Raw genomic sequence first — 26,452 nt, 5'->3', positions numbered from 1 at the left:
AGAGTTCAGAGTGGGGGAGGAACCTTGACACCAGTAATAAAAGGTTCCACACTGCAAGCTCTGCCCTCAGGAACAGATGTATCTGTGTTTGGGGACGTAACTGAAATTTAAGTAAGAAGTTCTGTTATTGCCCATGTCGATCTGAGAGAGAGAGAACAGGATTCATTAGCTCTACAAGGATAACAGGAGTAAAAACTTATTTGCTGCTTATGTAAGCAGATGAAGCCCTGCTTCTGCACAAGAAGCAGCTCTGTGAATGGAGGGGATACTTCAGTTGCATACAAGTCAGTTTTCAGCCACACATCAAGTTCCTAGCATGACGTGTCTCATTCGCTGTATGGTGCAAATGCAGCTTTAAGTAACCTGTTGGCAAAATTCAACAAGGCTTTAGAAGAGCAGATGAAGGGAAAACACGCAGACATTTAAGTATGCAGGAGGTTTATTTCCCACCTTATAATCTACAGTAGTTCTAGTCACATTAGGTACTTAATAGCAGAAATCTAAAGGTTTATATAGAATTTAAAAAAAAAAATCACATTAGAGATGAAGTACCACTCAGATCAAAAGGAATGTAATGAGACTGAAGTTCTTTAATATTTAGCATTATTGTTATGAAATGGGTTTTAGTGAACCAAAAATGGAATACTAATTTCATAAAAATATACATACATATAAAATTTGTTCCTTGCATTTGAATTACAGAAAAAAACCCCAAAAGTAGTGCTTCTAGAACTTTCAAGTTTCTCTGAATTACATTTAAGTATTTATCATTTGATTTGTTAACTTTGCAAATTACACATTTGTATTAAATGAACATTTTTAGCTGACACCTTTCTAAACAGAAGAGTTCAGTAACAAATCACTCACTGAATGGAAGCCCTCCCCTACCCCCCAGTAAAGCAGCAGAATGTTATATTTTAATAATATTAGGGTGGAACCCACTTATATTTGAGCTATTACTCCTTTTCTTATTTTTAAGTTTGTCAGAACTTTATTGGCAAAAAAAAAAAAATTAACAGTCAACAGCAAGATGAACTGGGTTTAGGCTTCCGGTGAAGATTTATTGTATCTGTCTGAATCAAGTGATCTGTTCTGTCTTCAGTAGCAAGAACTCTTCGAACAGCTTCCTCAAAGGCCGCTGCAACATTAGTGGCATCTTTTGCACTAGTCTCAAAATAGGGATGGTTGCCATTGTTCCTGCACCAGTCCTGGGCTTCTTCTGTAGACACTTGCCTTTCATTTATGTCAACTTTGTTACCCAATATCACAAAAGGAAAACTTTCAGGCTCTTTGACATCTGCATAGTAAATGAATTCTTTTTTCCAGTTACCCAAGTTTTGGAAGCTTTGAGAGTCATCTACACTGAAAGTTAGAAGGCAACAGTCAGAACCTCTATAGAAAGGAGTCCGTAAGCTCCTGAACCGTTCTTGACCTGCCGTGTCCCATATCTGCATTGTAACGAAGTGTCCATCCACTTCCAAATCTTTATTTAAGAACTCCACACCTATTGTGTGGAACAACTGCGTATCAAACTTGTTAGTGACATATCTGTTCATAAGTGAACTCTTCCCGACTCCACCATCACCTAGGAGTATTACTTTAAGGAGCGACGATTTTGTTGCCATTGTTGTTGAAACGGATCCTCCTGATTTCTGAGTCCTGTAACATGAGAGAGACCCTGTTCAGAACAAACATTTTTCCCTTGTGATATAGGCAACTTATTTTGTTAAATATTGAATTGTTCACATACTCATGCATTACCCATAAATAAAGTGTTAGGCCCAAGTCACTGAGGATTTCCATTGTTCACTAAACCTTAAATGCAAAAAAGAAAAGAAGGAATTGACTAAATATGTTCATAATTTTTAAAAGTAGCACGCTTCCCACTGGATAAGAAATTAAGAATGGCCATACTGGGTCAGACCAAAGGTCCATCTAGCCCAGTATCCTGTCTTCCAACAGTGGCCAACACCAGATGCCCCAGAGGGAATGAACAGAACAGGTAATCATCAAGTGATCCATCCCGTCACCCATTCCCACCTTCTGGCAAACAGAGACTAGGGACACCATCCCTGCCCATTCTGGCTAATAGCCATTGATGGGTCTATCCTCCATGAACTTATCTAGTTCTTTTTTTTAAATCTCAAATGAGGTTTGTGACAGATGGGGCAATTTCCTGTAATATCCTGGACAAACTTAATTCAATAAAGTTAAAACATTTGAGGAGCTCATATTAGAAATGTAAATGATGTGTGTTATTGTGGGACTGTATGTAACTTGTCTAGGAGACATGACTAATGTAAACCTTGGAAAGTGTTATGAATTTCAAAGGACTCTTTTAAACAATGAGCTAAGAAACTGTTGAGTAGCTTCCCTAGGAAATACTTGGGAGGAGGGAAATGCAAATGCCCACCCACCTCTGGACCTGATCTTTGTAGGAGGCTTGCCCTGGGGAGGGGATCTTTGTCTGTAAATTACCTATTCCCAGGATCAAAAGGGCCAAACGGCATAAAGAAGTAACTCAGATTCATGGTGTTCTTGTTCTGAGCAAAAGGAGTTATGAACTTGAAAACACATGTGGGGCTTGAAGGACCGTTCACCTGCCTGAACCCTTGTTGGACTTGGGGTGATCTCCAGTAAGCTTATTAGCATGTGTAGGTTCTTTTATTGTTTTGATATCTTTTCTCTGTAATGTTTTTACCTTCAGAATAAATGGGCATGGGTTTGCCACAGGTAACTTAACTGTGACAACTGTACGGTTTACCATCTCTGAGGAGAAAAAAAGGCAGGCCAACTTACACATTCTGACTTTGCTGAGGAATTCACAGTTTAGACAGGGAGCTGTGCAGCCTGGAAATACCCTTGTCAGGAGGGAGAGAGAGATGCATGTCTACACTCAAGAGAGGGGATGGCTAGGGAGCCAGAAGCCTAAGAGTGGGTGCCCTCACTGGACCATAGAGAGAGAGACTATAAGTGCTATTGCTCTGAACTTTGACAAGCTTATAAAGTGTTTCTTATATAGCTTTATATATATATATATGCTTATATAGCTTATAAAGTGTTTCTTATAAAGTGTGCAGCCTCACCACTGAGTCCGTGTTTTCAGGGTTGGGGCAGGGAAGAGAGCTGCACAGTGATCTCCCATCTCTGTGCAGCCAGTGGCCTGTGCTCCCCAATGCCCTGCTGGAGCCTCCACATTTATTTGACAAATAAAATTTGCAGATTTTGAAGAATATTAAAATATTGTGTGCAGAATTTTTATTTTATTATTTTGGCACAGAATGCCCTAAGGAGCAGAAGTTCATTAAAAACAGTTATGGGTCTATCTTTTTCTATTGAAGACTGCATTCTCTATGTGAGCCAATTCACCCTGCTTGCAGAAACATCTTCAGCCACAACAGCTGCAAATGTGTGAGCTCTACCAGACCTTATTCTGTCCACTACAAAACTTTGATGGAAACATTTACAATGTTTGTCTTACACTTCTTGTACTCAACATATTTAACTGGATTCAAAGTACTGAGGCCACATCTACATTCAGAATTTTAGCAAGCTCCTGCACTGTTGGCTCAGCACTGCTGCTAGCAAGAATTGGAAGGCTGGTATAGTTTGGCTGCCTGCATGTTTTCCTCACCGTCATCCAGACTTGTAAAAAAGCTTCTAGAAGTGTTATAATTCTCAATTTAAACACAAAAGAAGTCATAGAAACATTTCTAACAGCAACCTAAGCTACCTAACCCGAAAGCCCACTCCACACTTAAATTTTAATTCGACACAGCTACAGAACTCAGGTGTGAAAAATTCCCACCTCTGAGCACAATAGCCATGCGAACTTAACCCCCAGCATAGATTCAGCTAAATTAATGGAAGAATACTTCCATCAACCTAGATACCCGCAAAGATGTAGTGCTTGGGAAGGCTGTGATCCTACAGCAACAGAAAAGTCACTTCCATTGCTGTAGGCTGTATCTACACTATGGGGTTATGCCAGCATACCTACCCCACCATATCTATGCGGCTTTAGTCTCCACAGTGTAGACATGGCCTAAGATTCCTATACCAATCTACCTACTATCCCCATAAATGTATGACAATTAGGAAAAGTCAAACTAGTTCAGCAAAATAAGCACCTGTCTAGAAGGTCAGAGTTGGAAAGGCATTAGGATATTCTCCACTCAGTCATTGGAGGTTTTTCCCTTTATATGGCCCACTTGGTCTTTCTTCCTTCCTCCCTAAAGTGCAGTATGCAGTGTAGTTGTAGCCATGTAGGTCTCAGGATATGAGAGACACAAGGCGGGTGAGGTAATAGATCTGAAGAGCAGCTCTGTTTGGCTCAAAAGCTTTTCTCCCTCACCAACAGAAGTTGGTCCAATAAACAATATTACCTCACCTGCCCCATCTCTCTGATGAAGAACAATGTCCCACTTGTTTTAATTACTACTATTAATTGGCATACATATCACCTGAAAACAGAGCTGCTTTTGCAGAATTGAGAGCTGCTATAAACTGGCATACATATCACATGACAATGTGCTGATGTAGAATCAAGGCCTGCACCAGACTCCTGGAATTTCAGGCGTGCTCTGGCTCCTTCCATCTACAGTTCCCACTTTTTTGTAATGCTCAGTCTTACAGGCCCTATCTAGAGTAAGAAATTTTTTTTTAAATGCCCAAAGTTCGGTAAAAACTGGGAGCCTTAATGCAGAAAGGATTTCAAAACTAGAGAAAAGAAGGTAGCCACTGCCTATAAAGTTTTGTCCACAGCAAGATGAATAAATGTATTCATCCTTGGACTACACTACTTGAAGATAAGCAACACTGTAGTGGTGCCCTCCTGGACATATGTACAAGGTTAGAGTACATTAATACTTTTAAAATGTCATTTAACAAGAAAATAGTAGTAGAGTGGCCAATTTTCTTTCACAAACTTTTCCATCCTAGTAAATATGCAACCATAGCCATGATCTTGCAAAGATGTTGAGCAATGCGTAACTACACAAGAAGCCTACTGAAGTTTATGCATAAACTACTCGCATGTGAGCAGGGCCGGATTAATGCAGGTGCTCTAGGGGCTGCAGCCCAGGGCTTCGGGCTAAGGGAGGCCCCCACAAAAATAAATCCATAATTATATACAATTCAGTGGTCACCAACCCGTCGATTGTGATCGACTGGTCGATCCTGGAGCCTCTGTCAGTTGATTGCGATCTCCAGGCTGCTAAAACTCCAGCCGCGCAGCAGAGCTCAGGCAGGCTGCCTTCATACTGTGGCCCCATGCCACTCCCGGAAACGGCCGGTTGCTGGCACATCTCTGTGGCTCGTGGTGGGGAGGGGAGAGGAGGGCGGCTCTGCACACTGTTCCCCACCCCCAGCACCGTCCCTGCAGCTCCTATTGGCCGGGAACTGGAGCAGCGGTGCTTGCAGGCAGTGCATGAAGACACACTGTCCCCCTCCCGCCAGGGGCGTGCAGAGACAAGCCAGCAGCCGGCCGCTTCCAGGAACGGCATGGGGCTATGGCAGACAGGCAACCTGCCTGAGCCCTGCTGCTCTGCCGCCTGGGAGCTGCCTGTGGCAGGGAGGATAAAAATCAATGATTTTTTTGATAAAATACTTTTTGAGAAAAAAAAAACTATCTAAAGATAGTTTTAATTAAGATACATTATAGCTCAAATATATCTCATCATGAAATAGGGATTATAAATTCTAATTCTATAGTAAAAGACAATTATTCATGTAATGTTTAAGAAAAGTTTTGTAAATGAGTTCCAGTAGTTCATGGATTAGAGACCCTATCTTATGGGGTTCCACAGGCTTCTGTATAGATTATTTAGGTTAAATCTTTCTATCTATCCAATGGGACTCAGTGCTCAGTCTAGAAGATACCATCAGAGATGTTTAATTTTGCAGTTCTCAAACTGTGGATTTGTGTCTCCAGAGATAACATGCTTGTTAACCGCAAAAATGTTTTTAAATAAATAAATAATATATAGAGGTGAGAAATAACAGACCTCAACCTTATTGTCCCTCCACAAATTTGTGTACACAGAGTCAATCCCTTACCTCTCTCTAAAAGTGCAAAGTTTCAAAAAGTTCAATGAATAGAAGATTGTTGGGGGTGGAATAGATCTGGACAAGGAGAAGTCGTCTGGAGATAAATGTGAGAAGGGAGGGATAGGCAGTAGAATCAAAAGCAAAAATGTTAGAGCAGCATATTCCAGAAGTCTTGAGGTCTGAGTGTAGCCTTCATTGATTTGAGCTCTATCATACCATTCTCTCACTAGAAGGGGAAACCTAAAATGGCAGCAGCCTGTAAAAGAGACCCAGTTTGGGAATAAGAACCATTCAAGAAATATATATTTGCTGATGAGGTTTTAAAGAAAGTCACACCAGTGAACTGGTGGAAGTCACTTAAGCACTTGGATTCAGAGACTGTTGAAGTGATAATCTCACTTTTAACAGCAGTAGCTTCTTCTGCCGGTGCAGGAAGAATATTTTCTTCCTTTGGACTAATTCATTCCAAATTGAGAAACTGTTTGGGATCTAAAAAAGCAGGAAAGCTTGTTTTTCTTTTCCAGATTATGAACAAACAGGAAAATGAAGGTGAAGATGACTGAGTTAGCTGCAGAAGCCAATATTTTAAGTTTCTCATGTTGACCTGGCTGACAGTCGATTTTTTTTTTAAATATTTCATTTAACTATTTTAGTTAACAACTTTAACAAAAACAAATGTGATTTTAAAAAACTTGAGTATTTAACTAAAATCAAAAATGTATATGCTTGTTTTGTTAAAATATTATATGTTTATGTATTCTGGATTTTTTTCTTCAACAGCAATGTTATTGTTTTAGTTAAATAAAACAATTAAAATGTCTGTCTGGTGATGTTCTCCTCCTAATACAGCATGGCAAGTAAATCCTCCAAATATTAATAATTAACCTGTTGAATTGGAGATGGTTCACCTGCCAGTGACTTCATAAATATCTGCTTCAATTACCTTTGGTAAATGAAATAACCAAATAATCATTCATTTTCTGATATAGCTGAAAAAATAATCTGAAAAGTTTTCAAAATAAATCACTTAATGTATAGTGTGTACCTTCTAAAAATGAAACCTACATCTATCTGTGAGCTGTGAAGAATATGTATTAAAGTTATAACAACCAACAAGAATCCACTTTTATGAAGTGAGCTGTAGCTCACGAAAGCTTATGCTCTAATAAATTTGTTAGTCTCTAAGGTGCCACAAGTACTCCTTTTCACTTTTATGTAGAAATCCATGATTAAATCGAGTCTTCCTGACTAGTGATTTAAATCATGATTTAAATCAATTTGATTTCAATCAAATCCACCCTGGCCTGTGGCAAGCACCTCCTGGGCGGAGCCTGCACCTCACACCCTCTCCTGTACCCTAACACTCTGCCCCAGCCTGGAGCCCCCTCCTGCACCCAAACTCCCTCCCACAAAGAAACTAATATAACAGCTGTTCTTAGGTAAGAAGTAGGCTATTTTGAATTAACTATATTCTACATGTTTTAAGACCGAAATGTAACCACAGAACTGTATTATGTTAATTAAAAGGCAAGTTTAGTATAGCGTTAATAGCCTCAATGCCATAATTTGATTATTTTGTTTTAAATTAGGAAAAAGACTTGTATACAGGGCCCCCACAAAATCTAACAGCCCCGGGCCCACAGAAGAGTTAATCCGGCCCTGCATGTGACTTCATGAAAAGTCTCTGTAGGATCATGTTTGTGTTTTCTAGTTATAAACCAACTTAGCTACAGCTTATACCATGGTCCCATATCTCTCTCCCTCCTTTGTTAATTACAAGTTACTTTATCAGTTAACTAGGCTTTACAATAACAGCACATTAGACTAACAAATGCATCAGTGAAAAAAATCTCATTTTCAGATCACTTCACGACACTTTGCTAGTGCCCATATTTATTGCATCTATGTATAAAAGAGGGACTCAGACACACTAAGGATTTTTTTTTAAACACAGCAGCTAAAAATCATGGTTTTTTAAAGTCATGTCTTTCTTCCCATTTCATAGCCTTGAACTGCTAAAGTGGATGCTTTGTATTTTTATTTAAGTTTCCCTGATTTCACAGAGATTTTTCTCTACTAAGGTTTCATAACTTAAAACCTCTTTAACATCCTTACTGTGAGAACACAAACTTAAAACACAAACTGATAAGCAAATAAGCCTTTGCCATATTTACAATCAATGCCACCTTCTGACATACTGGACTTCAAGTCAATTGAAGCATTTCAGCTTTAACCAGGCAGTACTCCTCCTTCAGGGTTTGCTGCCTGCAGTAAATGGAATTTTTATTCCTAAATCATTCAGGTGTTTAAGGGTTTGTCTACACTTAATCTGAATTAATTTTCAAGGTAGGATGTGAAATTGAAGAGCAATAGCCATTCCTGAGTGCCTTGTTCAGGTTTTGCTTAACCCGCTTTTGGATTAAGCTAAACCAGATGGTACTCAGTTCCATAAAGAGTGTCCACAGATGGAGTTATTCCAGAATAATCTCATGTACAGACAATTCTTAAATATAGTTTTAAAAGCCTCAGTTTAGGGGGCTCCTATTTTTGAAATTTTTAGCCTGGGTGGATAAAAAAAGCTCACAATAACTTTGTTAAATGTACTGAAAGTCTAAATTAACTTTTCATTGTTAACACTGACACAAGTTTGTTTTGAAGTGACTAAGATTTTATGTCACTAAGGAAAGTTTCATAAAGATACAATTTTAGAACCTGATACTCCAGATGGTTCCACAACTGACTATTATGTGATTAAAGTTACATACGTAGTTTTGCAGAATCAGGGTTATAATTTTCAATATTTTGTTTTGTTTTTCCACATTAAGTTTTATAAAATTCATGTAAGATCCTTCTAAGTAGAGGCATTTTTAAAAACCCAGCATCTTAATGTTATAAATTTTAATCTAAAGTCACAATAGCACAAGTTTTCAAATTTCAATTTTAAAAACCCAAATGATTAAAATAATGGGTCTAAATTACTCCCACTCTGTTTAATGTTTTAGTATTTAGATTAGCCAACTGGTATTCTTTTTACCTGTTTTGAACTCTACAGAATTTATATTTTGTTTTCGAACACAGTTAACATCTATGATATATAACTGCATACGCAAAGAAATCAACATATGTCAAGAGAGATTAGCAAGTGAGGTACTATCTTTTATTGGACTACCTTCTCTTGGTGAAAGGCAAGCTTTCAAGCTATACAGAGCTCTTCAGGTCTGTGTAACTTGAAAGCTTGTCTCTTTAACCCACCTTGTGTGTCTAATATCCTGGGACCAATACAGCAACAACAACACTGCAATATTACATCAAAAAGCATTTACCTTGATTGTTCAGCTTAAATCATCATTCAGCATCTGCAAATGAGGAGACATTAATTTGCAATATGTGTAACCAATTTGTTTCAGCCAATTTTGCTTTAAGAGTAGCTAAGCATAAAATAGTAACTTGTAATATATCAAGAGATTGTACATGCACATTTACTCTGACAGTTCATATATCATCACCAACACACAGCATACCAATTGGTTTAAGGATGGATAGATAGATACACAAATCAGTTTTTCTAGAACAGTTTTGTGAATATATAATACAAGATTCACTGTCATGCCCCTCTCAAAAAGGAAGCCCCAAAACAAGAAAACCTACTATGAAAAGCCATACACAAGACTCTTTTCTTAAGCCTCCCCTCCATCTTTAAAATTAATCTAGAGTAAATAACAGGAATGACATGGAAAAAGATTAGATCATTGAATTCCAAACCCCTGCAGGATAGTCCCCAGAAAAAGGTCATATCAAATACTGAACTTATACCACATTTGATTTTGACTACAAAACCAAAAAAAGGAATTTAAAATGTCCCCCACCCCAAACACACACACAGTTTTGTGACTCACAGAAACTATTTTTCTAGGTATGTCCTCAACCTTCACTAAAATCTTGGGGGAAACCTTGTCTGTATTTTTAATAAAATGCAACATTTGTGAATACTGCATCTTTAGACTGTGATAAATTTGCATCTTTTTGCTGTTAAGTGGATGCTTTAATATATACAATACGTACAGTACCTCAGGAGCTTTTCATTTAAAGTTTCTTGGCTTGAACACTTAAATTCACAGTCTTTATATTGAATTAAGGGTTTTACATTTAGTTTGATTTATTTACAAATTTGTCAAACATTTTCATTTGCTGGCAGACTGGAGAATGCAACATTGTAGCAAAGACACTATAGAAAATACACAGCATATGCCAAATCCTGTAGTTCCTAGGCCCTTCTGTAGTCTGGCTACTGCACCATTGAAGGTAGCTGGGGATTTCTAAAATTTATTTAAAAACAAAACAAAAACCAAATAGGGATCCAGGAAAACCACTAATTAGCTTTCCTTTTTAAGTGCAAATGAACTTCAGAAGGAGCCTGACTGCTTTATAGATACTGAAGCCAGGATGAAAGATATCTAATAAAATTCACTGCTTGAGAAATTCTAGTAGTTGAATATATGAAGCCTAATCCACACTACAAGTAAAAGTGTCTTTGTGACCAGTTTATGACCTTCCTGTACTCTTGGTACAAATAATGAGAATTGGTGCCCACTTTTCATCAAATAATGGCTGACAAGTATGCATTTTTGTACAGAATCTAGCATAACAGATCATCAAATCTTGTTTGGGGACTACAGATATGGCTACAATACAGATAAATAATGTTTGTTTCCACACCTACCGTGCTGCCTAATCATGTTCCTATCAATGCATTCTAACTGAAAAGGAGAGCCGCTATCCCATACAACCCCTGCAGAGGATAGAATGCAGGGAGAATGTGTATATAGAGTGGTACCATCAGCACATGAAACAATGCTGATGGTTGTCCAACCACGCAGCTGATTACACAGGCCCTCCTAATCACGTGGCCAGAAAATAAGGCTGCAGGAAGACAGAGTGGATCAATTTAAATCACCGATTTTAATCATTATTTAAAAAGGCAAGCAGAAAACAATTTAAATAGATTTAAATCTTGATTTCAATTGTAATTTTTAAGGTTTTCTTTCCTAAAGAAAGGTTAATTCTCATTAGTTGGTAACCTTTAAAACATGTTGATTTGCAACTAAATATATCCTTTACACTAAAATGGGAACTTTTTGATAACCAGGACAATACACTATTATACAGCTTAATGTAGTTAGATTCTTACTTTTTACACTTTTATGTTAGAAAATGGTGAATGATGCATTTCTTATTTACTAGATTAATTTTTTGCTAATGATTTGTGTCAAGTTCTATTTGGATGGAAACTGGAGTACAATTAAAAGTGTGCAAACCCAGGATGTTATTTTTTGTATGAAATTAAACTACCTTAAATGCGCAGGATACACAATAAAAATATTTATATAAACATGTTTTGCCCTTAAAACATTGATTTATTAAACAAAGGAATCATTATTTGTCGGTAGTGAATTGAACTGATGGTTTCTGGTCATCATGTCTTTCAGATATTAAATTAGTAGTTCTTATCCTCACACCTAGTTTTTATTCATAGATAGTTTGGAAGAAAAACGTTCCTGCTTTTTCAATTCCCACTCAATTTCTTAATTTTGAATGAACTAATCAATGAACTGAACTAGTTGAATAAACTGAAGTGGAGAAAAAGATTCTTTCTGCAGCCACAGAAGAGACTACTACTTCAAAAGCTGGTTTAGCACGTCAACAGGCCTTGTTTCCAGGTGCTTAGTCAGTGACTACCATAAGTTCAATAGTCTGAGAACTTTAAAACCAAGCAGTACATATCTGTGGCCTCATATTTAATTATTTTAATAGATTATTGTAAATTTAGGCCTTATACAGCTTGTCATTTTAAATAGGTTTATTCTTTAAAAGTATTTAAATACCTTTTTTATTTTATAATTTGTTTAAATCATCCATTTTTATCCTGCAGGAAGACAATTGTGTACCTTGCTGAGCCTTTGTCTGGTGCAAAACACTAACTATAATACTAAGAATAATGTGGTATATAAAGGCAACTGTGTTTATAGTCCACTATACCATTAACGGATTACAATTTCAGTTAAAAGTTGTAATATGAGTAGTGCCAAAGAAACCACCAAGCTTCACAGGTGTTTGACCAGTTTAAACTTGTACTTTGAGTAAAAGGAGTAGCAGGAGGTGGTGCTCTAGGGAAAGAACATGACAGCTTGTGGCCCTCAATCTATGTATTTATTTGCTACAGACTTGTTCAGGGCCCTGAACTAGGGTGAGGGTTATAATTGGAACCACTATTACTGAAAGGAGAGAGATGGGGCCCCAAGTGTGACCCTTTAGTTACATTTTAAAACATATTCAAAATACAAGAATAGACTAGAAAAAGTGTCTAACTAGAGCAGGTCTGAAATTTTCAGATGAAAGTTTCACTGCGAAATGCTGATTCATGGAACCTGAAATGTTTCATGGAAACACACTTCAGGTTCAATAAGTTCTCTCTGAATTGCAGGCAGGGGTTTGATGGAAGCATGCCTGATTCCCAGCTGGCTCATGTGAGTATCAGGAGTCTGCAGTCCACAGCAGCCCCACGAGCCGATCTGCTCCATAGTCAGCGACCCCAGGCTTCTAGAGTTCCTGCAGCAGAGCCTGGAAGCCCTGGCTTGAACTAAGGCTTGGCTCTCAGGTCTGCATAAGGGTACCTGGAAGCCCTGAAAATGGCAACTTGAGCAGGTGTCTCAGGCTTTCCAGGCTCCCTGTCATGGAGCTGAGAGCCTGGAATTTCTGAGCAACAGCACAGCTACGGCTTCTGGGGCTCCCTCCTGCCAGAATTGGAAGACTGGGTCAAGCCATGGCTCTCAGGGTCTAGGCTCCCAGCACTGCAGCATGGATCCAGAAGCCCCAAGAGCCCCAACCCATGTTGCAGCTCCCAGACTCCCTGCCACTGAGCTGGACTTCCATGCCAGCAGGCTCCCCACGTTGCAGGGGTCAGACAGCGCTGGGAGCCAGCTAGCCCGGGAGTCTAGAAGCTCTGGGATCCCAGACCCCCTAGGCCTGGACCAGCCCACATGGCAACAGTTTTAATCTTCTCAATGATTTTTTTTTTTTCCAGAATCTCCAGGTCACAAGAAATTCCAAAATGTTGACATTTCCCAGAAACCTGAAATTCCAAATTTTGGCCAGCTCTAATTATTATAACCCTTTCCCCTACTACGTTCTCTAACCCTTCTACTATGAACTACTTTTCAGATTGGAAATACCTTGTTAGCCTCCCCAGCCCCCTTTATTTTGATTTTTAAAAATGATACTTATAACCATAAGCCATAATGCTTAAAGCCACAGCCCAACAGCAATAAGCTATCCCAGGAATGCATTCTTGGCTATTGGTACACTAAGGCTTGGTCTACACAACTGGGTTAGGTCGAATTTAGCTGCGTTAGGTCGATTTAAAAATGACTGCGTCCACACAACCAACCCCGTTCCGTTGACCTAAAGGGCTCTTAAAATTGACCTTTTTACTCCTCCCCGACAAGGGGAGCAGCACTAAAATCGACCTTGCTGGGTCTAATTTGAGGTAGTACGAACACAAATCAACGGTATTGGCCTCCAGGAGCTATCCCAGAGTGCTCCACTGTGACTGCTCTGGACAGCACTTTGAACTCCGATGCACTAGCCAGGTACACAGGAAAAGCCCCAGGAACTTTTGAATTTCATTTCCTGTTTGGTCAGCATGGCGAACTCAGCAGCACAGGTGACCACGCAGTCCCCCCAGAATCGTAGAACGTTTCTACGCTCCCCCATCATCTCCGTCCCTGAGGTTATTGCAGATTAGAATGCGAAAAAAAACGCACTCACGATGACATGTTTTCCAAGCTCAAGCAGTCCTCCTGCACAGCTGAATGCATGAAGGCATTCAGTGGCAGAGCCCAGGAAAGAATTAAGTGAGCACAAAGAGTGGAGGCAGGATGAGATGCTGAGGGGGAGCATCTGTTGGGGAAGCAAACGGACATGATGAAGCATCTGTTGGAGCTGCAGGAAAGCCAACAAGAGCACAGACCCCTGCTGCATCCACTGTATAACTGCCTACCCTCCTCCCCATGTTCCATAGCTTTCTCACCCAGACACCCAAGAACGTGGCGGGAGAGGCTCCGGGCACCCAGCCACTCCAGAGGATGGCCCAAGCAACAGAAGGCTGTCATTCAAACAGTCTGATCTTTAGTGTGGTTACAGTAAGCAATGTAGCCTTGTCCTTCCCTCCTTCCCCACCCCACCCAGGCTACCTTGTCCATTATCTCTTTTTTTTTTAATTAAGAAAGAATGCATGGTTTCAAAACAGTTACTTTATTTTGAAGGGGGGAGAGTGGTTGGCTTACAGGGAATTAAAAATCAATAAAGGGGGCGGGTTTGCATCAAGGAGAAACACACACAACTGTCACACCGTAGCCTGGCCAGTCATGAAACTGGTTTTCAAAGCTTCTCTGATGTGCAGCGCACCTTGCTGTGCTCTTCTAATCGCTCTGGTGTCTGGCTGCTCAAAATTGGTGTCTGCCTCAACCTTCCACCCCGCCATAAATGTCTCCCCCTTACTCTCACAGATATTATGGAGCACACAGCAAGCAGCAATAACAATGGGAATGTTGGTTGCACTGAGGTCTAACCTAGTCAGCAAACAGCACCAGCGAGCTTTTAAACATCCAAAGGCACATTCTACCACCATTCTGCACTTGCTCAGCCTACAGTTGAGTTGCTCCTTACTACTGTCCAGGCTTCATGAGCCATGGGAGCAAGGGGTAGGTGCGACCACACGGTGCTGCCAGCTGGGAGAGCAACCTGAAGCGGAAGCCTCCAGCTTGCATGATATTCCAGGCAGGACTGAATCTCCATGCGACAAAACTTAAGGAAGAGAATGACCTGGACTCTCTGGCTCCCATTCGGTGCTCTCAGAGGAGAACAGTCATGTCTGTCCAGGCATCCCTGATCAACCTCACCAAGGTCTGCCAGGAGCACCCAGGAGACGTACGACAGCTATCAGTCCTACTGCACCATCTGCCGCGAAGGCAAGGAGCTGCTGCTGTGTAGCAATGCAGTACCGCATCTGCCAGCAGCACCCATGAGATGTATGGTGACGGTAAGCTGAGCAGCCTCCATGCTTGCTGTGGTATGGCATCTGCACGGGTAACCCAAGAAAAAAGACGTGAAATGATCGTCTGTCGTTGCTTTCACGGAGGAAGAGAGGGAAGCCTGACGACATGTACCCAAAACCACCTGCGACAATGTTTTTGCCCCATCAGGCATTGGGAGCTTAACCCAGAATTCCAATGGGCAGCGGAGACTGCAGGAACTGTGGGATAGCTACCCACAGTGCACTGCTCTGTAAGTTGATGCTAGCCACGGTAGTGAGGACGCACTCCGCCGACTTAATGCACTTAGTGTGGACATACGCAATCAACTGTATAAAATCGGTTTCTAAAAATCCACTTCTATAAAATCGACCTAATTTCGTAGTGTAGACATACCCTAAGAGTACTTTCAGCTTCATGCCTCTCAACCAAGACTTTAAAATAAAAGTTGTTACTTTAAACCAATTTAGTTAAAACTTGTGCAGAACACTTTGTTGACACTTAGGGCTTGTCTATGCTTAAAAGACATTTAAATCCACACCCCACTTCAATTTTAATTAACTATTCTAGAATGACTCCTCGTGTGGGCACACATTCCAAATTAAGAGTGTCCACACAGAACTGTTCAGAATAACTATACCCAAATAGCTCCATGTGTAGGCAAGCCCTTATTTCAGTTTAAAACAGATTTATTTCAGTTTCTTATATCAATTAGGAACAGGTTTAAGGTAACAAATAACAGCATCCACACAGATTTTTAACTAACTTGATTTAATTAAACCAGTGCAAGGTAGTTTGCAGACAATGCTATAGGCCCTTGGTCTCAGATTTAATCTACCTCCATCCCTGGGTGCAATTCACTGGTCAGGTTGCCCTTCTGCATTGTTTCCCTGTTGCTTTGCTGTACTGATAGTTCACATCCTCTGCTGGACAGCTTATCACATGTGTGACAGGCTACCTGAGCCTCTCCCATGGCAACTCTATTGTGGTTTCTTCTCTGTCTTGTTCCCTGCTCTGCTGATTACAATTACTTTTCATGGCCCACCTGCGCATCTCCCATTCCATGTGGATGCACAATTAGCTCCCTACTGGGATGTTTTACCTTCCTCAGCCCTACCATAAAACAGTCTCTCTTCTAGGACAACTCCACCTGACCCCATATCTCCCAGGCTCTAGCTACAGCCATCCATGAGATCTGCTACCTGGTATTTCCTTTGCAGTCCACTTCTCAGCAGCTGCCTCCACTCTGCTGCCCACAAATCACCTGATTCTCTCTGTGCCTGATAATTTCTTGCCCTGGGATGTCACTTCCTTTTCCTAGTAACTCTGGCTAACACAGTGTTCTCTGTCAGCTAGGTCAGCGTTTCTCAAATTTAATTGCACTGTGACCCCTTTCTGACAACAAAATTACTACACGTCCCTATGCACTGTGTTGCTCTAGAATCAGGGCTGGCATCAGGAGGTGGCAAGCAGGGCAATTGCCCAGGGCCCCACAAAGCTAAGTTGCTCAGGCTTCTGCTTCAACCCCAGACCCCAGTGAGTCTAACACTGTCCCTGGCAACCCCATTAAGATGAATTCACGACCCACTTTGGAGTTGGGATCTAACCACTTTTAGAACTTATCAAAAGACCTACCTATTACCTAAAGTTGTCCCTTAATAAAAGAAGTGTATTTTAAAAAGCAAACCGAACTCCATAGGAACTGGGAAGGGTGAAGACCAAATTCTCTGTTGAAGCCAACATCGATAATTAAATGTATATCTAGTTTACCTATTATACTGTTAGACGGGTGCTATATATGACTCCTGCGAGCAACTCCCTCTCCAATGCTTACCTCAAAAACTGCTCATAGGTTTTTTTGAAGCAGCAATTGTATGAAAGTGACATCATTTAAGTATGAAACCAAAGTGGATGCTGGCAGATTCAGTACTTGACACTGGATTTTGAACAGCAGCGAAACTGTTATTGGGGTTGTAAGTGTACGCAGAGTCAGAAAGATGACACTGCATTCTTACATTTAGAAAGGGAGTTTATAAATGAAGGCTTACAATTCACCAAAAATTGAAGCTGTATCCCCCAGGCTAGCCAGGGAGCTTCCCGCTTGCCGGTAGCATATAAGCTACTGGCATTTCCCATCTCGGTAATTACCTACTTAAGGTCAGCCTTGCCCTTACAGTTACTTGGGGGAAAGTAGCTTTTCAAGCCACGCAGTTTAGGGACCTTCCTTCTCAGTCAGTCTACAGGAATCTCCCTTCGAAAGGTGCTCAGGGGCAAGGAAAGCACCCCGCAGAAACCGAGTTAAAAAGCTGAGACAGGCTGGTGATTTCAACCGGCGCTGAGAAAGCGCCCTGGAGGGAAAGGGATCTGTCCCACAGTCACGCGATCGCTAATCACGCCGCATTTCATTACAGCGCAGAAGAAGTTTGATCAGCGGCTTGACTCCCGGTCCCCATCTTGAACTGCTTGTTTCCACAGCCAGCGCCCCCCCGGCCCCGCCCCCGGCAGCGGCCTTAGCCCCCGGCCCGGACCCCGGAAAACCGCGCGCGGGGCCACGACGGCCGCGGCCACAAGCCAGACCCGGAAACCCGGGGAGAGCAAGTGAGAGGTGGGGGGAGGGGGCTCCCAGCCCGGCCCCCGGCAGGCAACAAACGCAGACACCGCCCGCCCCGCAGCGCGGAGAGGCAGCGGCCGGGGCCAGGAGCGAAGCCCGGGGGGGGGGGGCGCCTGCACCTGCCAGGCCGCCCCGAGGCCCCGTCCCGCGCGGCCACCTCCCAGCCCCGGCTCCAGACGAGGCTCCGTGCGCTGTTACCTGCCGGGGGAGGCGCCGCTGATGTCGGCACCGGGGCTGCGCAGCTCCCGTCCCGCCTCTGCAGCCACCAGCTGGTACGGGAGAGAGAAACAACATGGCGGCGGCGGGAGGGGTGGGGCCTCTAGGTCACGTGACCCAGGCCGGCCGCAGACCCCCCCGCCCGCCCGCGCTGGGGCGCTGCTGTGGGAGGGGCCCGCGCGCCTCTCTGGCAGGAGGCTCCGCCCCCAAACTGCGATCATTGGTGCCCGCCTGACGGCGCCCCCCCGTCCACTGGAGCCTCAGTCACCCGGTGCCGTCACTCGTGCCTGCCCCGCCCAGGCCCCCCTCGCCGGGACTGAGCTGCGCGCCCGGCCGGTCCCCAGCCATGTCCCTTGTTCCCCCCCACGGCCCCTCCCCGCCATGCACACCGCTCACTACTAGCTCCTCTTCCCCCCGCCACTAGCCCACCTCCCCCCCCCCCACACACACACACCAGCCCGAGCTGGCCCCCTCCCCATCCTTGCCCCCCGCCACATACCCCCTTCCCCCACCCCACGCACACACTCCCTCTCCCCTGCCCCCCCCCCCACCGCTCACTCACGCCCACAGCAGCCCCCGCCCTCTCCCCGCAAGTGAGTCTGTCGCTGCAGGGTGCCGGAACTGCTCCCTTTTCCAAGGTCTTGTTCCCTGCTTTTGGAAGCTGCAGCACCAGCAAGGCTAAGGCCATGGCAGAGCGCAGATCAGTCCATGAGAAGCAGTCATCCAGGCCACTGAAGGAGGGGAAGATCCTATCCTGACTGCCAGACCACGCGGGTCACGAGCACTGGGGAGGCATCCCAGCCACAGGGCCCCAATTGCTTTACTTTTACAACTAGAAAAGGAGTACTTGTGGCACCTTAGAGACTAACCAATTTATTTGAGCATGAGCTTTCGTGAGCTACAGCTCACTTCATCGGATGCATGCTGTGGAAACTGTAGCAGACTTTATATATACACAGAGAATCTGCTACAGTTTCCACTGTATGCATCCGATGAAGTGAGCTGTAGCTCACGAAAGCTCATGCTCAAATAAATTGGTTAGTCTCTAAGGTGCCACAAGTCCTCCTTTTCTTTTTGCGAATACAGACTAACACGGCTGTTACTCTGAAACTTTTACAACTGTTTGCCTTTGTGCAGATTCTTGTTCTCCCAATAGCCCTCATCTGTTTGTGAGGGTGACACAGCGCTTTTATGCTATGTCTTTTGCTCTGTCTCAGTCATCAGATCATTTACTTATACATGAATCACTTCAATAAATTTTTTTTTTAAATAAAAAAGGTTTGCAGACTTATCTTTGTTGAGAAAAAAACATTGAGTCATCAGCAACCCAGACGCAGCAGCCTGGCACTCAGATTAAAATTCTTATTTCCCCTGTGCTCAGTTGCTAATTCAGGCCAAAATGGGCTCACCTTCACTCTAGTCTTGAAGTCTGGCTGTGTGGGCAGCACGGAGTTGTATCATCAGGGTTTCAGTCCACAGACCTTTCCCCAGCTTCTTATTTTGTTATCCTGTCTTCCTCACACTCCACTGTGCTCTGCTTGTTTGTCTCATCCACCAGCGTCTTGTTCTAGACCAGGGTGGCCAACTTGAGCCTGAGAAGGAGCCAGAATTGACCAATGTACATTGCCAAAGAGCACAGTAATACATTGCAGCCCCCATCAGCTCCCTCCCACCCACCAGCAACACTGCTGATTAGTGCCTAACCCTCCATCCCTGTGCCTCCTACCCATCCTGATCAGCCATTCTGCAGTGTGCAGGAGGCTTGAGGGGAAAGGGGTGGAGCAAGGGCGTAGCAACCTCAGGGGAAGTGGAGGAGTGGGGCCAGGGCCTGTGGCAGAGTATGGGGTTGAGCAGTGAGCAGGGCCCCCCCGAGCCCCCTCCCAGCACAATGGAAAGTTGGCGCGCTGTAGCTCCAGCCCCAGAGTCGGCATCTATGCAAGGAGCTGCATATTAACCTCTGAAGAGCTGCATACAGCTCCGGAGCCACAGGTTGGCCACTCCTGTTTGAGACTGTAATCTCTTTGGGACAGGGACTGTTATTTGTATCACACAAAAAGCATTGACCTGTTTGGCCTCTAACAGTAGCACTCTGCATAGCATGACCCCCCAATGATGCTAATGAGACATCAGTCAGGCTTTGAATGTGGTACACATCTAACTTCAAAAACATTAGACAATTAGGGCTGCACTGTGCTAAAAAAACAGAGGGGGGATCCCTGTCTCAAAGAGCCTCTAATTTAATTTTAGGCAAGATATAACAACTGGGTTTACTATGCAATATAGTTGTCATGCACAACTCCCATGCAAACAGTTGTAGCCAGCATAATTTTGTACTCAAGGGTGAACAGGGCCATAATTTGGGGACTAGTCAGGGATTTTATAAAGGCAATTCAGAATTTGTTTGTGCCGCAGTAAATTGGGTTGCTTAACATTCTTAGTTGCCACAAAGGCTGAACACCATATTCTTGTTTTAAGCACTTGTATCTCACAAACCATATCCCTGTTTAACATTTCCTTACTAATTTTTTAAATAAAGAAGATGCTCCAACAGACCTGCCCAAAAGTTACCAATCAACTCCTGCAGAGCGTAAAAACTAAAGATCATGAACTAACCAATTTAATAATCTGGTGGTAGTACACTGAACTGCTGCAGTATCACAGTTTGGATCAAAAGCTTGGCCCCTAGTTTGTGAGGTTGACAGAATTAGAAAGCAATCCAGAGGCAACCTGCACAGCCCATGGAGGGTGAGAGAACCTTTTGTCTCTGTTGAGAAATCCCGTGGCCACTGGCTGGAGCAGCAATTGTGGACACAAAAAGGAGACAGATTCTCCCTTCTTGGTCAGAAACAGGTGGCTACACCATTGTTATTTTGGGGGAAATGGTGGATGGAACTAAAAAGGGGGTGTAGGAAGTGGGGGGATCTCAGATAACACATCAGAAGGCAGAAAAAGGGACACTGATTCACTAGGTTTGTAATAATTAAAGACATCTGTGTGCACATCTCTATCTTTCTGCTCTTCCTGCCAGTAACAGTCCTGTTAGCAGGCCGTATATTCAAACAGAAATATGAGCTCAAAGAGTAGGTATCTTGTAAATTTTAGTATCCTTGCATGTTCAGAAGAACTGAATTGGCAGGAAGAGTAGGATGACTGAGTGGCATCTGTCTGTCTCTGTCACCACAACTTATCTATCCAGTTCTCTGGAATTATTGTTGGGTTGCTCAGCTATAGATGGGATTTTAAAATTTTTGCTGTCACTGGGTTAGAGAGCTGAAAATGCTAATACAACCAGGGAAATACTTATAGAAATGCCTTTAGCGGGGAAGGGGGCTGTCTGTTTTCATTTTAAAACAATTAAACATTCGTCTATAAGGAGCCTCAAAGATGCTGGCAGAATTATTGGTGTATATATGCTATTCTCTCTAATCATACTCCATAAAGAATTTATTAGGAATGTGGGAGGCCAGGATAGGAGAGATACATAAAGTACAACAAAACAGTATTTCATGAGATGAAGAAACATTGTGAGGGTTTTGAATTTTATTATCTAACTACGCATTTATGACATTTCTTGAGAGCAGTCCCCATAAAGGCAGCTAGTGGTGATGGCTCTTCTTCATGAAACATATTCAGCACAGGAGTCCCAGTTTTAGGATAAGTAGATCACAGTGAGTGTCCCCCAGAGCGAGGGAAAAACAAAGTGGGGTATGGTTATCAAACAGGCAACCCATCAGACAACCTGGTGGAAGATTCCTCAATATATGTCAACCCTTCCAAGCTGTAAAGGGATGTTTTATAGCACTGGAAAGACAAAAATCTCCCCTTTCCAAAAGGATACAGAGTGTTTGCTTCTAGCCCTGGATAGCCCTCAGCCATCAAACTTTGAAATCAAAACTTTAATATACAGAGGAGCGATTTGGGGGCATTTTTAGAGGGGTTGTTTTAAAACTATTAGTTGTATTTTTCTCTCCATCTTAGGCCTGTATAAGCAGGTACATGGCTGCAGGGCATTTTGGCTTTACAGAAAGGGTAGTGAAGGGTAAACAAATTTCAAAACATGCTATTAAAGGGTGCTCTTTCATAAACTGGATTTTTTTAATTTAGTCATTTTAAACAAAGTTAACAGTGTCTTTTTAAGTAATAAATTATATAGCCAGGAAAAATCTGAGCATATTAGTTATAGAATAATCTTTTCATAATGGGCCTGCTCCTGCAATGCCTCAGTGGGCCTTTTATGGGAATACAGAATCAGGTCTAATGTGAATAATTAAATCAAGAACAGAAACCTGAAATTTTTTGAACATATTTAGAGAGGTCCCCAAAGTCATCAACTGAGGTCCATGATTACAGGTTGAAAGAAAGTGTGTTTGAAACAAGTGTTATAAAAAACAAACTCCATTTACTTTACTGATAGGATCATAGATTGGATTTGTCACTTTTACAGCCATCTCCAAAAATATTTTGGATCTAATGTATGTCAAGGCCTAACAAAAGAACCATTCCATGTTTTACAATTATCTAAAGGAATAGACGTCTAAATGCTGCAAGATCATTAACATAGTCCAGATAGAAAGTACAGGTGAATGTGATGAGCCTAGGCCCATCTCTATTTAGCACATGCTTAACTTTGAGCAGATATTTAAGCCCCATTGAATTCACTGGAAGTTAAGCAAATGTTTAAGTGCTTTGCTAAACAAGGATGGACTTAAGCACATAATTAGAACAAATGAGATCATGGCCCATGACCAGGGCTCCTAGGCCCTACAGTAATACAAATAATAAATAACAGTAATAATTTGTTGAATTGTGAATTAATAGTACTGTAGTTGCCATTTAAAACCCTAAGATTTTCACAACCACTTGCTGAACTGGATTTAAAAATTTGTGAACTCCAGGAGCTGGAAAAATAAGGTCTTAATGATTTTGAATTGGCACTCTTCCCTTGGAGTCAGTGCTTGCCCAATACTACAGCATAATATGAAGAGGTGCTGTGCTGTGGAAGTGTCATATTGGATGAAATGTTAGACCTAGGTCTTGACCACTGTTTGCAAAGGCTGCATTTCAGTGATGAAGGAAATGATTCCTGTGATTTGTTTGGGATTTTTCAGAATGAAATTTGCATTGTAAGTTATATAACATAACAACAATATTTGTATGTTTGGAAACTGCTACTTTTTTCTTTATGTGACATTAATTTAAATAATAGTTATTGTGCCTGAAAGAGATTTGGAAAACTGCTGGGAAATATTAAACATTCTATTTAAAAATAAAATTCCCTTTATAAACTGTCTTATACTATACATCTTCTATATTTTGTTCTCTTGACCTGTATAGCAAAAGATATTGGCAATAAATAAACAAACTAACAAATACATAAATCATGATCATGGCCTCTAATAGCCATGATCTTGCAAATAGTTATGTGACTGGAACTACATATATACTTAAAGTTAAGCATATGAATAAGGATCAGGGCCGTAGAGCTCATTTGCTCAGCAGTTCCACACCCATAGTTATTCATGTTTATAACAACACAGATAGTTGCAGTAGAAATTGTTATGGTGTTATGAACAGGAGGATAATGACTGCTCATGGGAAATATAATAGGTCATACTTAGGAGCAGATGAAGATTTATGCCTAATTGTGTCCTCAAATGCGTGCACTGAAATCATTCCATGTTCTGCACATACATCTGAAAGTAGAATCTGGACCTTAAGAAATTTGCTCCTGTATTTTTATTCACCATATGAAAGGTACATTGGCTTTCTGAACCATAAGCTAGTGAAAGGAACAAAAGAGAACCCAACCCATAGCTGCTGATTGACAGCTGCTCATATCCAGGTACACCATCCAGGTGCTCATTTTAGAGACAAAGCATACAATCTTATCCAGTGTAAGATTATAACTGGCTCTGTTACATCACTGATGCATGAACAATATAGCATGTGCTCTGGCCTTGCCCCTTGTTGAGAGACTGCACTTAGAGCAAAGTATTGCACAGTGAAACTAAGACCACGCCTTTTCTGTACCACACACATTTGGGATATGCACATCTGCAGTTTTAGCTATGTCTCTCTTTCCTTTTTTTGCTAAAGCTCCTGTCAAATTAAAAAACAAAAGAAAAGTTAAATGAACCGTAAGAAGCAGTATCTCCATGTTCACAAGCAAGTAAAGTGTTTGTTACAGTTTCTCACAAAATCTTATTTCTTAATTCAAACAGGACAGGATATGAATATGTGGAATGGAAGATGTCTGAAGGATTGCGAACAGAGTTGTAGGGAGGGGCACAAGAGGTAATGTAATAATTGCTAGTTTAAAATAACAATTTAACTAGTCATCTGAAAGGCAGAGTAAACAGCGTGTTAATTACCTTTGTAGATGATATGGGCAGGACAAAATGAAATTGAACCTAGAAAAATGTGAGTCTACAGTTGCAAGGCCTTTGAAGAGCTACTACATGACTACTTTCACCTATGAATTCTAAATGTATATGCATAATTGGACAATGAAAGAAAGCACAAAAAGCATCTGTGAAGGAGATGGTGTTATATTTAATTCTTTCCCTCTCATTCACCCAGAAAAGAAAGTTACTCACCTTTTGCTGTAACTGTGGTTCTTCGAGATGTGTTGCACATATCCATTCCACTATAGATGTGTGCGCAGCTGTTGGAGAATTTTCCCTCAGCAGTACACACTGGGTTGGTGGGAGCATGCTCTGCTGCACTGCACCACTGTGCAGAGGTATAAAGGGTGGAGCTGCCCCCAGCCACTCTTCCTACTAGGCTCAAACAGAGAGGGGAAGGAGAAAGGGCTGTGGAACAACAGTTATAGAAAAAGGTTAGTAACTGTTTCTTCTTCTTCAAGTGATGGCACATGTCCATTCCACCACAGGTGGCTAACAAGCAGTGTGAACTGGAGGTGGGTTTGGAATCTACTTGAACAAGGATTGCAGGACTGCCCATCCAAATCTGGCATCATCTCTGGATTATTGAGAGCTGGTGTAATGAAAGGCAAACATATGGACTGATGACCAGGTTGCCAACTTACAGATGTCCAAGATGGGCACACAAGTCACATAGGCTGCAGAAGCTGCCTAAGACCTGGTTGAATAGGCCAGCACTCTACTCTGGAGTGCAAGATCAGCCAGTTGGTAGCATAAATGAATACAGCTGGAAATCCAAGCAGAAATCCTTCAGAAGGACACTGGATGGCCCTTCTCTCTGTCTGTAAACACAAGGAACAATTGCAACAACGACCTAAATGGCCTAATCCAACCCAGGTAAAAAGTCAAAGCTCTTTTATTCAAATGAGGCTTTGGACAGAAAGTCAGTAAATAAATTGCTTGGTTAATGAGAAAATTGGAAGCCACTTAAGTCAGGAACTTCAGGTGAAGTCAAAGGTATACCTTGTGTGAAAGGGTCAGGCCAGATAGCTACAAGAGAGTGCTTTTTTTTTTTGGAAGCAAAAAGGTGGGGTTTTTTTTATTTGCATAACACACTTACAAAACAAAACAACAGCATATGCAATGTGTAACACAGCAACCAATCACAATTGTTTTCTCATTAGCTTCAGGGGAGGGAAGTGTTCAAGCTTGCCTGGGCCCAGAGCGGGGGGCTTCCTCGACTCTTGTGGTCTTCCACCCTTCCGAGTTACCTGGTGGTCCAGAGCGAGGGGGCTTCATCGACTCTCAAGGCTGCCACCCCCTAGAGTTACCTGACGCCACGCCCAAGTGTCACCAACAATTCCCTCCTCTGAAAGCACCCAACAAAAGGGGCAGGCTGTGGGGTGGACAACCCAGCGGGGGCATGTGCACCCACGTGTGAAAGGACCCCTCTAAGGTGGTGGTGTCCGCAGCAGCAATGGCTGGGGCTGGGGTCCCTTAATCTCTCCCCCAATCAAAGGGTCAAAACAAAGGGAGCCGGATGGGGACACTGAGTAGAGAGCCGCAGACAGCGCCCACCGCCCCTCAAAAGCATCAAGGGAGTCTGTGGACGCCGCCCAGAGGAACTCCGCCCGGATACGTGAACGGACCGAGGATCGGAAAACGGCCCCACAGTCACAGGAAACTCCATGGGCTAACCCCTTCTCTCTGGTTTTATAGATGGCCGTTTTAGCCAGGGCCAGGAGGAGGTTAACTAGGAGATCCCGCGACTTTGTGAGGCCACGGATGGAGAGTGCATAAATAAAAAGGTGAGAGGAAAAATGCAACCAAAAACGTAATAAAAGATTTGTGAGGAGCCAGAACAGGGGCTACAGCCTGGCGCACTCCAAATATACGTGCACCAGGGTTTCCCTCACACCGCAAAAGGGACAAGTATCTGGGATGGGGTTGAACCGTGCCAAGTACGTGCCCATGCTCACAGCTCCATGAAGGAGCCGCCAACTGATGTCCCCGACGGGCCTCGGAACCAAGGTGGAATATAGGCTGGCCCACCAGGGCTGCTCACCCTCCAAAAGGTGGCAGAAGGTCTTGCCACTTTGTGTCGG

The 26,452-nt window shown here is 42.5% G+C and overlaps 1 protein-coding gene across 8 annotated transcripts; it reads right to left on the bottom strand.

The window, feature by feature from the left end:
- Nucleotides 1–339: 339 nt before the first annotated feature.
- On the bottom strand, nt 340–19,759 carry RAB9A (RAB9A, member RAS oncogene family). Of its 8 annotated transcripts, none has more exons than XM_073355282.1 (4): nt 17,947–18,032; nt 9,372–9,404; nt 1,751–1,815; nt 340–1,659 (listed from the first exon to the last, which is right to left on the bottom strand). In XM_073355282.1, exons 3-4 carry the CDS (start codon nt 1,801–1,803, stop codon nt 1,020–1,022), a joined length of 693 nt encoding a protein of 230 aa, XP_073211383.1. In that variant the 5' UTR covers nt 1,804–1,815; nt 9,372–9,404; nt 17,947–18,032; the 3' UTR covers nt 340–1,019. The 8 variants fall into 8 exon arrangements, 6 of the variants coding, with proteins under 6 accessions (XP_073211383.1, XP_073211377.1, XP_073211418.1 ...); XM_073355317.1 differs by lacking the exon at nt 1,751–1,815 and adding an exon at nt 6,058–6,142 and having other exon boundaries at nt 341–1,659; XM_073355307.1 differs by having other exon boundaries at nt 341–1,659; nt 1,762–1,815.
- Nucleotides 19,760–26,452: the final 6,693 nt, after the last annotated feature.

The sequence above is a fragment of the Lepidochelys kempii genome, chromosome 1, assembly GCF_965140265.1.
Source record: "Lepidochelys kempii isolate rLepKem1 chromosome 1, rLepKem1.hap2, whole genome shotgun sequence".
Taxonomy (NCBI): Eukaryota; Metazoa; Chordata; order Testudines; family Cheloniidae; genus Lepidochelys; species Lepidochelys kempii.
Note: the sequence above shows the minus strand (reverse complement) of the source record. Positions and strands in the feature narration are given on the sequence as shown.

Excerpts from the sequence above, each read along its gene's own strand:
- RAB9A (XM_073355282.1), bottom strand. The coding sequence starts at position 1,803 with ATGGAAATCCTCAGTGACTTGGGCCTAACACTTTATTTATGGGTAATG. Across the intron at positions 1,660-1,750 it reads TATTTATGGGTAATGCATGA|GACTCAGAAATCAGGAGGAT; the intron begins GTATGTGAACAA and ends CTCATGTTACAG.